The sequence below is a fragment of the Camelus dromedarius genome, chromosome 16, assembly GCF_036321535.1.
Source record: "Camelus dromedarius isolate mCamDro1 chromosome 16, mCamDro1.pat, whole genome shotgun sequence".
Lineage (NCBI taxonomy): Eukaryota > Metazoa > Chordata > Mammalia > Artiodactyla > Camelidae > Camelus > Camelus dromedarius.
This window is the reverse complement of record NC_087451.1, coordinates 19,613,115-19,626,375: the sequence shown is the minus strand read 5'-3', so window position 1 is coordinate 19,626,375 and position 13,261 is coordinate 19,613,115. Positions and strand designations below refer to the sequence as shown.

Here is a 13,261-nt window from a genome sequence, read left to right as displayed (position 1 = left end):
CCTGCGGGAGGGGGAGGCCCACTCAGCCCCGTGATGCTCTGAAGCAGTTGAGGGTGTTCAACTGCTTTGTCACCACACAGAAGAAAGCCCTTCAGCAGGCCGGTGTAGGTGGCTCGGGACGGGGAGTCACGCTCCCATTTGTAGTCGAGAGGTGTGGGAAAAGGGAGGCGTGGAAGTTAACCCCGTGACTCAGAACCTGGGAAGGGAAGGGGAAACCTTGGAAGGGATGGATCACTGAGGATCCGCGACCACCATTACATTGGTCAATTCTGAGTTACTGGCGCGCACGAACAGCTGATCCCTATCTAGTTGGTGTGGGGCATCCGCCGGCGCCGTGGCTTAGCTGGTTAAAGCGCCTGTCTAGTAAACAGGAGATCCTGGGTTCGAATCCCAGCGGTGCCTGAACCAGAATAGGTGTTGTATATTATTGCTGCGAAGAAGGTGCATTTCAACAAGGCCATTCTCTTGCCCCCTTAGAAAGATTCTTCTTACCAAGCCCATTCCTAACCACTAGTATTTGAGTTTCCGTTACCGAGCACTTTTAATGTGCATTTGGAGGTTGGCTCCAGCTTTCATGAACGAAGATGAAGCGGCATTCCTTGTCTCCCTTCAAGGGTATGGGATCCTGGACTCAGATTTGGGTCCATTTTGTTGAGGCCGTACTGTGGGAGAACTGGAGTTGCCACTCCCGAAAGGCGGCTGACAGTTGACGAAGGGAGGTGCGGCCCGTACAGCAGAGGCGCCTGCGCACTGATGTCTCAAGGTGGTGGGGCGGTGCCGGCTAGTGGTGGGCGTGTTGATAGCCAGCTATAGTTGCGCAGGCCCGAGGCCGCACGCGGCTGTGATGGCCGAGTGGTTAAGGCGTTGGACTCGAAATCCAATGGGGTCTCCCCGCGCAGGTTCGAATCCTGCTCACAGCGTCAGTACTTTTGGTATCACCACCACTTCCGGTGAATGAAGCAATTTGTTTTTCTAGTGCTTTCCTCCCTTGGAACAGATCCCACATTTATTCCGAGAGTATCAGAGACTCAGCCACCTAGGATCTGTCCGCGAGCGCCCTCTTGCGGACATCCAACTCCTGCTTCACCTGTAGTCTTTACACCTCAGTAAACGGAAATTCTAGTTCTTGTTAGCCAGACCAAAAAAACCCTTAGAATTATCCCTGATTCCGCTCTCTCTCTCTCCCCCTTCTCCTTCCCTCTCTTTCTCTCTCCCTCTCTCCCCCGTCCCCTCCTTCCTCTCTCTCTCTCTTGCGCACACACACACACACACACACACACACACACACACACACACACACACACACACACACACACACACACACACACACACACACACACACACACACACACACACACACACACACACACACACACACACACACACACACACACACACACACACCAGCAGAGGAACATCTTCCAGGCCAAGGCACAAGACAAAATCCCAGAAGAAGAAATGTGATGACGAGATAAGCAATTTTTCCGAGAAAGTTTAGAGTAATGATGATGTTCAGATAACTCAAAAGGAGTATAGATGTACAGAGTGAAGTTTTTCTCAAAGAATTGGAAATTGTAAAGGATACCCAGAGTTGAAGAATGAAATTACTGAAATGAATAACACACTAGAAGGAACCAACAATAATCTAAATGAGGCAGAAGAATGGATCAATGAGCTAGAAGACAGATCAGTGGAAATCACTACTGCAAAACAGAAAAAAGAAAAAATGAAAAGAAATGAGGACAGTTTAAGACAATTCTGGGACAACATTAAGCACAATAATATTTGCATTATAGTGGTCCCAGAAAAAGAATAGAGAGAGAAAGGACCTGAGAAAATATTCAAAGAAATAATAGCTGAAAACTTCCCTAACTTGGGAAAGAAAACAGTCACCCAAGCCCAGGAAATGAAGAGAGTTCCACACCGGATCAACCCAAAGAGAAACACACCAAGGCATACAGTAAGCAAATTTACAAAAATTAAGGATAAGGAGAAAATATTAAAATCAGCAAGAGAAAAGCAACAAATAACATACAAGGGAACTCCCATAAAGATATTAGCTGATTTTTCAGCAGAAACTCTATCGGCCAGAAGGGAGTGGTATAATATATTTAAAGTGATGAAAGGGAAAAACAACCAAGAATACTCTATCTATCAAGACTGTCATTCAGATTTGATGGAGAGATCAAAAGTTTCACAGATAAACAAAAGCTAAAAGAATTCAGCACCACCAAACCAGCTTTACAACAAATGTTAAAGGAACTTCTCTAGGTTAAAAAAAAGAAAGGGCCACAACTAGAAACAAGAAAAGTAACAGTGAAGGGAGAAGGGTACAACTGCAGGGTATCTAAAATGCATTTGAAATTAAGAGATCAGCAACTTAAAACAATCTTGTTATATGTACATGTGTGTGTGTGTGTGTATATAATTTATATATCTATATATTTATTTCTATACCAAAACCTCATGGTAACCACAAACCAATGTAACTCTACAGTCATCAAACCACAAGAAAAGAGAACAAAAAGAAGAAAGAGAAAAAATGCTAAAGGGGCCCACATTGACTAAATCTGGGACAATCTAAGCATTAAAACGTCGACAGTGAATGAATTTTAATGTACTGAATCAAGTAAGAATCCAAATTCATATCAGCATAAATAATTAAATGGGAGGAAAAGAGAAAACTCTTACTGCCAACTAAAAAATACAGAAGGAGTGCGGGAGTTAGAAATCATCAATGGATTCTAAACTAGTGGGTGAACTTTTGATAAGGTACAAGTGGTGAAGAGTTATTGAAATATCTTCCCACAAATTACATATTAAATACTACGAAGGGGGAAATGATAACTTTATGGTGGAGAAAACTGGGGAACACCATTTGAACCTCGTGATCAAAGTCAATATCCCAGTATTGGGACAAAGTGACATGCGTCTTCTGACATGATTTGTGGTGATCTCCCCACCAAAAATACACAACATGAGTAACTTGAATCTAAATGTGGAGAAGCATCTGAAAAACCAAAATGAAGGACATTTACAAAGTAACCGTCCTGAACTCTGAAACTGTGAAGATCAAGAATCTTCCAGATTAAATGAAGCTGAAGAGACATAACAACTAAATGCAGTGTGGGATCCTGTACTGGATCCTGGACTGGGAAAAAAGAGCTATAAAGGACATCAGCGACACTTGAGCAAATTTAAATATGGACTGGCATTAAACGATAGTATTATATTAATTTTAGTATCTTAACATTGATAGTTGTACTATTATGTACTATTATGTTACAGATGTCTTTGTTCTCAGAAAACACATTGAGTAACAACAGGCAAAGGGCCTGGAGTTTTCAGTTCACCACCAAATGATTCAGAAAACAAACACTTTGTATCTATTATATTTGGACAGAAATGATAAAGCAAATGGAGCAATGTAAACAGTTAACAGACCTCGGAAAAGAGTATATAGGAGTTCCTTGTACTAGTCTTGTAACTTTTCTGAAAGTATGAAATTATACAAAAGTTAAAAGTTCTCAAAACAAAACAAAAAAGCTAGTGGGGAAAAGTCCTCTAAAGGCTTCACATTACACTCAGAAATGACAAAGTCCTTGCAATGGCCTAGAAAGTTCTACACAGTCAGCCTCTCCCTTTGTTACTTTGATCTCACCTCCTACAACTCCTGTACTTGCCACCTCCACTCCAGCCAAGCCTATTCCTCCCCTTGCTGCTCTCTGTCCCTCTGACAAGCCTGGCAGGTTGTCCTCCAAGGCCTTCCTGCCAGTCGGTCCCTCTCCTCTGTCTGGAGTGCTCGTCCCCCACCTCTTAAATTTCCCCTTCTCAGTGGGTCCCTCCCTGGTCACACCATCTGAAGTTACAACTCCCACTCTTCACCCTTCCTTGCTTCACTTTTCTCCACAGCACGTACACCAACTGACAAAGGATACATTTTGAATAGTAGTCATTTAACTGTTTCCCCGACAAGAACGCTGGCCCCAGAAGGGCAGCGATTATTGTCTTTGTTCCTGGCTCTATAGAGGTCTTCTATCCTGATTCTTCCCTTGGCCTAGGGGCCTGGGCCTCCCACTTCCCAACCCCCAGCCCCCAGGTCCCAACCCTCCAGGAACTCCCCCTACCCAGGACCCAGGGGGTCCCAGGAAGCCAGCCTCCTCTTTGAAGAACAAAGAGGGAGGAGCTGAGCCTTGGAACCCAGGCCTGGGGAGACAGCACAGCGGGGGAGGGGAAGCAGGCCACCAGGCCAGCTGTGCTGTCCCAGGTCCTTGCCCGCCTCCCTAGGGCCCCAGCGTGTGGGGGACACGAACTCCCCTCCCCCAAGCCCAGAGGCAGCCGTGAAGAGGCTGGAGGCCCAGACACCCATACACGTACCACGTACACAGACACAACCACAAACGGATGCACACACAGGTCCACGCTGACAGAGGGTGCCATCCACACAGAGACCCCCCCCATCCCATACCCTCAGAAACCCTGGCAGAGGACATGAGGGCCTCCCTCACAGACACATCTCCAGAGGAGCGAGGGTTGGAGAAAATCATCCAATCAGGCCAACTGGTCTCAGGTTTTGGGAGACTGAATGAAGTGTATATAATTGGGATTTTTTGGGGGGGGGGGCGGGTGTTTAAAGAAAATAATATAAAATTAGGCACAAAAAGTGATGTTTAGAATGAAACGAGATCAAAACAACTTACAAATTGAAAAAGCTGACAGATGCCACAAAGGTCACAAAGTCCAGAAAAGTAACTTACTGGTATTAATTAATTGCCGGCATACCTCTGAAATACTCTCTACAGACTGGCTACTGGCTCTCTGTATTTCAAATCTCGTTTCTCCTCTACCATCCACACACTTAGAGTGACAAGAGCCACTGGATGCATTCATCTCACATGTGCCCTCTGGCTTTGCACCTTCATGGCACAAAGCCTAGTGACGGTCACAGGAGTTTTCTGGAAGCTATTGCCACACCAGGATGGCTGGGTAACTTAACTATATGTGGAAGTAACTGGAAACCACAGTAACCATATTACCATTAACATATCCCCAGATGCCCACAGCCACTCCAACATCAGGGGGAAAGAGGGGAAGTCAGAGTGAAAGGAGACAGTGGTCTTCACCATTTGCAGTTAAAAATATGTTATTTTTGCAAATTTTACAGAAGCGTATGGCCATGTGAGTACGTTGCTAGGATCCTCACAGAGGCCTGCGGAAGTGAGGGGTCCTGAAGTGTGAATTTCATTAGCTTCACGGTGAATTCACCTCCGAAATTGTAATTTATGATCCCACATCTCAAATGGACCCTCAACATGCCTAGAAATTCTATTCTGTCCTAGAAGGTTTGTTTTCCTTCTCTCCAAAATGAACATTTCACACCTTCTTTCTCCTCAGACCACCTGGAAACTCTCTCCCCTCCAGCAATGAGCTTGGTTCATTCTTCTTAAAGAAAATGGGAGCAACCAGAGGGAAACTGCCTCATTCTTCCCACACCCTAACTAACCCACAGTCTCTGTCTTCCCCATCTCCCTGTGGGTGAGGAGTCTTCCCTACCACCTGAGGCCAATTTCTGCACCTGGTACTGAGGTCTACCCTCCCCCACCTCTTGGTTATTCCCACCAGCATCAAGCTCGCTGTAGCAACCTTATCTCTTTCTTGTGCTCCTGGCTGCTCCCTCCTTGGCTTTTCTGTTACTTCTCTGCTAACTTGACACGCCTTTGGTAAGTCTTCCTCCTCAACTTGACCTCTAAGTGTTGGGATGCTCCAGGCCTCTTCTTTTCTCTCTCCACACTCTTTCCCTAGGTGCTCCAGTCTCATTGCATTTAAGCCACCCATCTCCATGTTTACCCTCCAGCTCTGATCCCCCAACTCGTATATCCCTGGCCTACCTGTAGCCTCCACTTGGATGTCTGAGTGGGTTTCAACTAACCGGGCTTAATGTATAATGCTTGATTTCTCTCCCCAGATCTTTTCCTTCCCCCTCCCCTTGTGTTTCCCATCTCAGTAAAAGGCACCACCATCCACTCAGCTATTTAAGCCAAAAACCCAGAAGTAACCCATTTACTTTCTCTCTCCAAGGCCACCACTTCAGTACTAGCCACGATCTTGTCTTACCTCCCTGCTTCCATTCTCTACATAGCAGCCAAAGTGATCTTTTAAAACATAAATCAGTGAATATAATTTTCCTGATTAAAACCCGCCACTTGCTTCCCATTGCACTTAGACTAAAATCCAAACTCCTTCCACAGCCTCTAAGGCTCTGTGATTGGGCTCTGCCTGCCTCTCCGTTCTGATCTCTGCCACACTCCAAATTGTTGGTCCTGGGTATCCTGGCGCTCTCTCTCTAAGCTCTCACCACCAAGACCTGTTCCTGCCTTAGAGCCTTTGCACTTGTTCTTTTTGTCTGCACTCATGAGCTGTGCTTGGCTCAATATCATCTCCTCACAGAGTCTGTCTCTGACTACCCAGAGTAAAGTAGCCCTTCACTCTCAAGTCATTGCCATGTTTGGTTGCCCCTTGCCCCCACCCTTATAATCATCTTATATTACTTTCTGCTTTCTTAGTTATTTTCTGTCTCCCCTCCCCCCACTATAATGTAAGTGTCAGGAGAGCCCAGACCCAATGTACCCTCAATACCTAACAACGCTTGGTGCACAGGAGGCCTTCCATAAACAGCGGCTTAGTGATTCAGTATAGTGGCTGCGCACACAGACATACAGATGCCCAGATGGCTGTATAGAATCCTTCTAGGGGGCCACTGTCACGGCTTAGGTTTGAGAAGAGAGCATTCCCAGTCGCTGACACAATCCAGAGACGAGGAAAAAGGACCCCGAGCCTAGCCCAGATGAAGCAGACAGGCTGGAAGAGGCAGGAGGCAGGAACCAGAGACAGAGACACAGACCCAGGGCGGGTTCCAGACAGAGGCACGGAGACAGACAAGACCCAGACCCAGCTTTAGCGAACCAGAGACGCGGGCCCACAGCAGCCTGGGCAGCAGCTAGAGAGACTGTGCCGGGAGGAGAGGCGCCGAGGGAGGCCGAGCGCGCCGGAAGACCGCGGAAAACCAGCGGCGCGAGCCTGGGAGCCCGGGCTGCCCCGCCCCTGCTCACAAGTGGCCGCGGCAGCTGGCGGGAGCCCGGCCGCCCGCCGGCACGACGCGTGCGGGATCAAAGCAGCCTGGAAGGGGCGAGCGGAGAGGTGGCAGGAATCTGGAGGTGTGAGCGAGCTTCCCAGGGGATGGCCCGAGCGTGGGAGCGAAGAAGGCCGGGAGGCGACAGAGACCTGAAGAGACGATCCCAGAGGCCAAGACGTAAACCTGGTGAGAGACGCAGAGGCTGGAGAGACCTGGAGCCTGAGATGCCGAGACCACCAAAGACCCAGAGACCCAGCGCTGAAGTTGCTGTACGTCCTGAAAAGAACGTGAAAGATAACAGAGATAGAGACGCCGAGAGGAAAGCGGAGACGCAGAAAGACGGCGAGACAAACAAGGCCAAGACTGTGGATATAGAATGCGCGCTTCAGAAAACAGGAAATAAGAGAGAGCGAGAGAGGAAGAGAAAGGAAAAAAGAGCAAGGGCCTCAGAGCTTGCGGGGCGGGAGGACCGCGCCCCTCCCCCGCGGAGGGCTGAGAGGACTCCCGGGGCAGGGATCCGAGCTCCTGGTCCTTTCTCAGGATCACGCCTGCGGAGGTGCGGGCAGGGGGGCGGAAGGAGGGGTGTGGACAGCGGAACCACAGGCTGGGAGGATGGGAGTGTGAGGACGTTCGGAATTCAGGTTTCGATCCGGAGACTAAAACTCTGCGATGGAGTTAAAAAAAAAAGTATTATTATTAATGTTTGGTAGAAATCATAAACAAAGATGCTTCTCAGATACATCAGAAAAGATATTTTTGGGTAAAGGAAAAACAGGTATTAGTGCTGCATTGGCCGGGAATCGAACCCGGGCCTCCCGCGTGGCAGGCGAGAATTCTACCACTGAACCACCAATGCAACCGGTAGAAGCTCCTCCTTAGCTCTACCTCAGTATGGAAGGAATTGAGGCCCGTACCCAGGCACACGTTACAGACCAGAGACTCCGCAAAGGAATGGCTCCAATAGACGTGGGTGGAGCGCCAGGCCATCCTTCCTCCCGCCCGGATCCGGTCACCCGGCCATAAAGTCGCCCCATATGGCCAGGGGCGGCCCCACACCCGGGTGCGAACTGCCCAGGGCCCCAAGCCTCGCGTGCAGGTGAGAAAAACTCAGCCCGAGCCCAGGTTCCCAAGGACGGGGGCAGTGGGGGCTTCTGCGGCCACACATCTGTGCTCCCATTTGGCTCAGGTACGGGAGGTGGGATATGCTAGGCTCACTGATTCCAAATGGGAGTGCCCTCCCCAAAGTCTATGTTTCTCTGGCTCGGACTTTGTCAAGGCAGGCTCCGTGAAAAAAAAAAAAAAAAAAAAGCAAGCTCTGGACAGGCACTGAGAAGGCTTGGTGGAGCCCCATCCGTCTGTGACTTCGCAGCTATCTTCTTGCTCGGTCTGCAACCCTGTCTTTCTGTGTCCTTGTCCCTGGCATTCTTGCTGTCCCATTAAATCTCTGATTTTGTCTTCTCAGGCACTTTGTCCTGAAGTCTCCAAGTGTTCACGCATCATTCTTCAGAGTCTCAGGCTTTTGGTTTGAGGTGGGTGTTGATCCCTTTTTTGTCCCCTTTAAGAAAACTGCCTGTTTTTTGCTCCCCTATAGGCAGGAGGGGTCCCCAGCAGCAAGCTATGCGAATACACTTGTGTCAGGTGTCCTGGCAGCCATGTGCCTGACTCTCCAATAATTAGTTTTGAATTAGATACTTCTAGGTGGAAAAATCTCTCCACCTCCTACCCGTACTTCAAGGCCTTGCTTCCCCTTCCCTGAGGCTTCCTTCGCCTCAGTCCAGCCATCTCTCAGGATGACCCTTTCCCTCAGCACCTACTTCACTGTGCTTCTAAAATAGCTAGTTGATAACACATCTTTCCCACTAGATCCTGCAGGGACAAGTTAGGCCTCCAGTGCTTATCTGAGTATGAAAATCACAGCCTAGACCAGTGCCCAGTACACACAATTGGACATGTAGATGTTGGGGGAATCGAATGTGGCTGACTTAGATCGAAAAAAGCTTCTCTCCCACCTCCAGACAAAGTCCCAGTTGAATTAGGTGGATCCAGCTGGCACAATCAGGTGGCATGCTATCCCAAGTAGGAGGTGAATTTTGGGGAAAGGTGTATAGGATCCAGCCTGGTGGCTTAGGGGTGCTAACTTTTATTTCAGGATTAGTGGAGATACAATGACCTCCCAAGAAAACTGAGACAGTGAATGGGGGAAACTCTGAATTTCACTCCTGTGTTCTATCCCCAAACTACTCAAACTCCCTCTCCCACTAATAACCTCCTCCCCTCAGCTGGGTCCCGCCTCTTTATACAGCCTTATGGTCCTTAAACCAGCCGGTGCTGCACTGGCCCCTCATTTCCCACACTCCCAGGCCAGTTCCACTCCTTCCCCTCCTTCTTGTGCTCCTCCCCTTTCCGGGCGCCTCGTGCCCTGGGTCGAGCGGGCGGGATCGGATGCCGAAGGGGCGGGTCCGGGTTCTACCCCCTGCCCGCTACCACCACTCTGGGGTCTGCGAGATATAAGGCGCAAGGCAAGCAGGGACTCGGTCCACATCAGGGTCCGGAGGAGCGATGGTCACCCGGGATCGAGCAGAGAATAGGGATGGCCCCAAGGTGAGAGGCGGGAGGGGAGGGAGCAGAGGTCCCTGGGCCGGTCAGAGGACCGTGTCCCTGAGACCGAGGGTCAGGGAAGTGGCTGGAGATACTGGGCTGGAAAGGGGAAAGGATCATGGGGAACCCGAGGAGCCAGGAACTGGAGAGGAAGCTGCAAACTATGGAGAAGGGGTCAGTGTCAGAGCCGGAACTGGCTGAGCGGCCGACGCAGAGGTCTCGGGTATGGGTAATGGCAGTTGACACACTGCAGCCTGGAGGGCATGGGAGGGGGTCAGAGTTTGAGTAAAGTAAGCAAGAGGAGCACAGAGCTAAGGGAGGACAGCTGGGGGAAAAAAAAAAAGCGGAGAGGATAGGCACTTGCTCCACGCCTGCTGTGAGCCGGAGCTGGCACAAGGCAAAATAAGAGAAGGTCCGAGAACTGGTGGAAGATTTTAGAACCAACGGAGAATGGTGACCGCACAGACGGGTTAGAGGAAGAAGAGGAGGCGCGGTCGCGGGGTATCTCCCTTCCTACACTCAGGGCCGCCAGCTCTGCCCGGCATCTTGCGGCCCACGTGTTTGGGCGCAAAGACGGCCCCCAAAGTTCTCCACTGAGTCAGAGAAAGACTGCACGAGTAGAAGACGTAGAGAGAAAAGAGGAGGAGAAGGAGAGACATAGAGAGGGGAGACGGAAGGACCAGACAGAATACAGAAGACCCAGGAGAGAGAGGAGGCGAGCAACAGAAATTGACCCTAGAGGGGGAGTGGACAGAGTTCGAATGGGCCCGGCCCTAGACTCTCTGGGATCTTAGGGAAGGGGAGGAGGCCGGACTATCCCAGCGGCCGGATCCTGACGGCCCCCGTGCTGAGTTTCGGTGGGGTCGGCCCGCTCTTCCTTTCCTGCTGGTCGCAGATGCTGAAGCCGCTTGTGGAGAAGCGGCGCCGGGACCGCATCAACCGCAGCCTGGAAGAGCTGAGGCTGCTGCTGCTGGAGCGGACCCGGGACCAGGTCAGTTCTTCCGCCATCACTGGACCCCCAAGCATCCTGTCCTCGCGTCTCAGGGCTTCCCACTTGGGTGGGGACATATGCTGCTTTGGCGACCCTGGCCCCAAGGCATCCTGACCCTTGGAATCCCATCCCAGACCCCATCTCGTTCTCAGAACGCAATCTTCATCGCCACCCTTCGGGTCTGTAAGTTCCATACCCGGCTCTGTAAATTTCCCTCCCAGGGTCAGTCAATTTGGGGCCATAAATTCCCTCTCCTTCTCCCCCACAGTCCCCAAGACAGCCAGCAGGGTGGTTAATTTCATTTCCCAGGTTTGCTGTTCGAATCCCCTCCTCATACTGTGGGTTGGTTTCATTCCCTTGGGTTGGACAGTTTCGTCTCAGGCTGGGCCAAGACTATTCTTGGTCATCTCCACTCCGCATTCATTCGGTAGCGCACTCTGTGGTCCGCACACAAACGCGTTCCGGGGGCACCCCCAGCTCCTGCATCCCCCCTCCCTTCTTCCCCCTGCCACTTTCCCCCTCTCTCCCCACCCCTTTCTGTCTCTGCGCCCTCCCCTCCCGTCTGTAGAACCTCCGGAACCCGAAGCTGGAGAAAGCAGAGATACTGGAGTTCGCCGTGGGCTACTTGAGGGAGCGAAGCCGGGTGGAGCCCCCGGGTACAGCGCGGGGGTGGGGCAGCGGAGGGAGGGAGGGGGGATTCACCAGGGCCCGGGCAGGGGTAGATGGGGCAGACACTGCGGTGGACGGTGGGCTTGGGGAATGGCAGGCTGTGCTCCGAGGCGAGGTTAATAATAACACCCACGCGTGTCTGTCTGTCTCCCTCATTTTCTCCCTCTGTCTGTCCACCTGGCTTCCTGTCTCTGTGCGCCTGTCCGGCCTTGGTATCTCTGCGCCCTGCCCCTTCCCTCACCCTGGCTGGGACCCCTGCCCTGCCTGCGGGTCCTTCCGCCGGCCGCACCCGCTGCTGCGGCTCCAGGGGTTCCCCGGTCCCCAGCCCAGGACGCCGAGGCGCTCGCCAGCTGCTACCTGTCCGGCTTCCGCGAGTGCCTGCTTCGCCTGGCGGCCTTCGCGCACGACGCTAGCCCAGCCGCCCGCGCCCAGCTCTTCTCCGCGCTGCACGGCTACCTGCGCCCCAAGCTGCCCCGGCCGGAACCGGTAGATCCGAGGCCCCAAGCGCCGCGCCCACCGCTGGACCCCGCCGCCCCGGCGCCTGGCCCTGCGCTGCACCAGCGCCCCCCAGTGCACCAGGGCCCCCCTAGCCCGCGCTGCGCATGGTCCCCGTCCCCCTGCTCCCCCCGCGCCGGGGATTCCGGCGCACCGGCCCCTCTCACTGGACTACTGCCGCCGTCTCACAGACAAGACGGGGCGCCCAAGGCCCCGCCGCTCCCGCCGCCCGCTTTCTGGAGACCTTGGCCCTGAGCTTTGGGGGCGGATGGGGGTAGGGGCTGGGGGAGGGAGGTAGAGACTCCAGCCCGAGGGCAGCAGAGGGACCCGGGCGTCGGGGTGAGGAGGTGTTGGGGAGGGCGGCGGGGCGCGCGGGCGCAGCGCGCGGGTGAGATGTGGTCTATATTAGAGTATCTATATAAATATATATTTCCCTGGTTCCTGTCCCTTCTCCCTGCCCACCTTGTGTCTAGGATTGTACCCTCTGCTCCCGGCCCAGCCCCAGTCCCTTCCCGAGTCCCTAGTGCATGGAATAAAGTGGTTATTAAATCCCGGTGTGTCCCCGAGCCAGGGGCCTGCCTTTATCTCGGCGTCCACGCCCACTTTCCCTCACCTTCTGTCTTCCGCCCCCCAGTCCTGCTCTCCTTCGCCCAAGCTCCGGGGCAGACAGGTAAGTAAAGAAGAGAGCAGAGCGGAGGCTGAGGTCGGGACTGCAACTAGATGGAAAACAGATAGGGTAGGGGGAGAATGGATGGGAACCTTTGAGAAAAAGCCAGATAAAGAGGAAAGGATAAAAGAAAAGGAAATAAAACCGACTCTGGTGGGATTCGAACCCACAACCTTTGAATCGCTCTTTCGTCACTAGAAGTCCAATGCGCTATCCATTGCGCCACAGAGCCACCTGGTGGGCAGTGGCGTCTGACGGCTTACGGGTACTAGAATGGGAAAGGGGCGGGGGGAGGGGAGGGATGAGAGGGAATTGGGCGGGGCGTGACAGGCGCGCGTGGTTTGGACTTCAGAGGCCTGCCTGGGAGAGGTAGCGTGTGCAAAGCTCGAGAACCAGGTGGGAGTGCGGGCATGCAAGGGTGGAAGAAACAGGGAGAGAGCAACTGAATATGAATGAGCGAGCGAGTACAGAGCTCCGGCTGCCCGCTTGGGGGATGCTTCCAGTCCAGGCTCACCCCACTCCCAGATGTGGCCCCACCCATCAAAATAAACTTGTTTTGTTTGCAAATTTCTGAGTGTCTGTTTCCTCTGGTCTATATGTTTTACCATCCGCTGCTCCGCGGTCGGAGGAATTTCAATGGCTCCCAAAGACCAACCAATTTAATACAACCATCTATAGCACCACTTCTGTCTTCTAGTCTCTTAGGAGG

At 52.2% G+C, this 13,261-nt stretch overlaps 1 protein-coding gene and 4 non-coding genes across 8 annotated transcripts; 3 read left to right on the top strand and 2 right to left on the bottom strand.

The window, feature by feature from the left end:
* Positions 1-328: 328 nt before the first annotated feature.
* Positions 329-402, top strand: TRNAT-AGU (transfer RNA threonine (anticodon AGU)). The gene has a single exon. It is a non-coding gene; the product is annotated as a tRNA-Thr (tRNA).
* A 436-nt stretch (positions 403-838) lies between these two features.
* On the top strand, positions 839-920 carry TRNAS-CGA (transfer RNA serine (anticodon CGA)). Its single transcript has one exon. It is a non-coding gene; the product is annotated as a tRNA-Ser (tRNA).
* Positions 921-7,103: 6,183 nt separating this feature from the next.
* On the top strand, positions 7,104-13,138 carry HES7 (hes family bHLH transcription factor 7). Of its 4 annotated transcripts, none has more exons than XM_031467686.2 (5): positions 7,104-7,688; positions 8,595-8,661; positions 10,626-10,721; positions 11,290-11,377; positions 11,698-13,138. In XM_031467686.2, exons 1-5 carry the CDS (start codon positions 7,237-7,239, stop codon positions 12,138-12,140), a joined length of 1,146 nt encoding a protein of 381 aa, XP_031323546.2. In that variant the 5' UTR covers positions 7,104-7,236; the 3' UTR covers positions 12,141-13,138. The 4 variants fall into 4 exon arrangements, with proteins under 4 accessions (XP_031323546.2, XP_064351302.1, XP_031323547.2 ...); XM_031467687.2 differs by having other exon boundaries at positions 7,546-8,228; XM_031467688.2 differs by lacking the exons at positions 7,104-7,688; positions 8,595-8,661 and adding an exon at positions 8,776-9,733.
* Positions 7,918-7,988, bottom strand: TRNAG-GCC (transfer RNA glycine (anticodon GCC)). Its single transcript has one exon. It is a non-coding gene; the product is annotated as a tRNA-Gly (tRNA).
* Positions 12,698-12,784, bottom strand: TRNAR-UCU (transfer RNA arginine (anticodon UCU)). Its single transcript is given in 2 exon segments — positions 12,698-12,733; positions 12,748-12,784. It is a non-coding gene; the product is annotated as a tRNA-Arg (tRNA).
* Positions 13,139-13,261: the final 123 nt, after the last annotated feature.

Excerpts from the sequence above, each read along its gene's own strand:
- HES7 (XM_031467686.2), top strand. The coding sequence starts at position 7,237 with ATGGCCCGAGCGTGGGAGCGAAGAAGGCCGGGAGGCGACAGAGACCTG. Across the intron at positions 8,662-10,625 it reads TCTCAGGCTTTTGGTTTGAG|ATGCTGAAGCCGCTTGTGGA; the intron begins GTGGGTGTTGAT and ends TGCTGGTCGCAG. Across the intron at positions 10,722-11,289 it reads TGGAGCGGACCCGGGACCAG|AACCTCCGGAACCCGAAGCT; the intron begins GTCAGTTCTTCC and ends TCCCGTCTGTAG.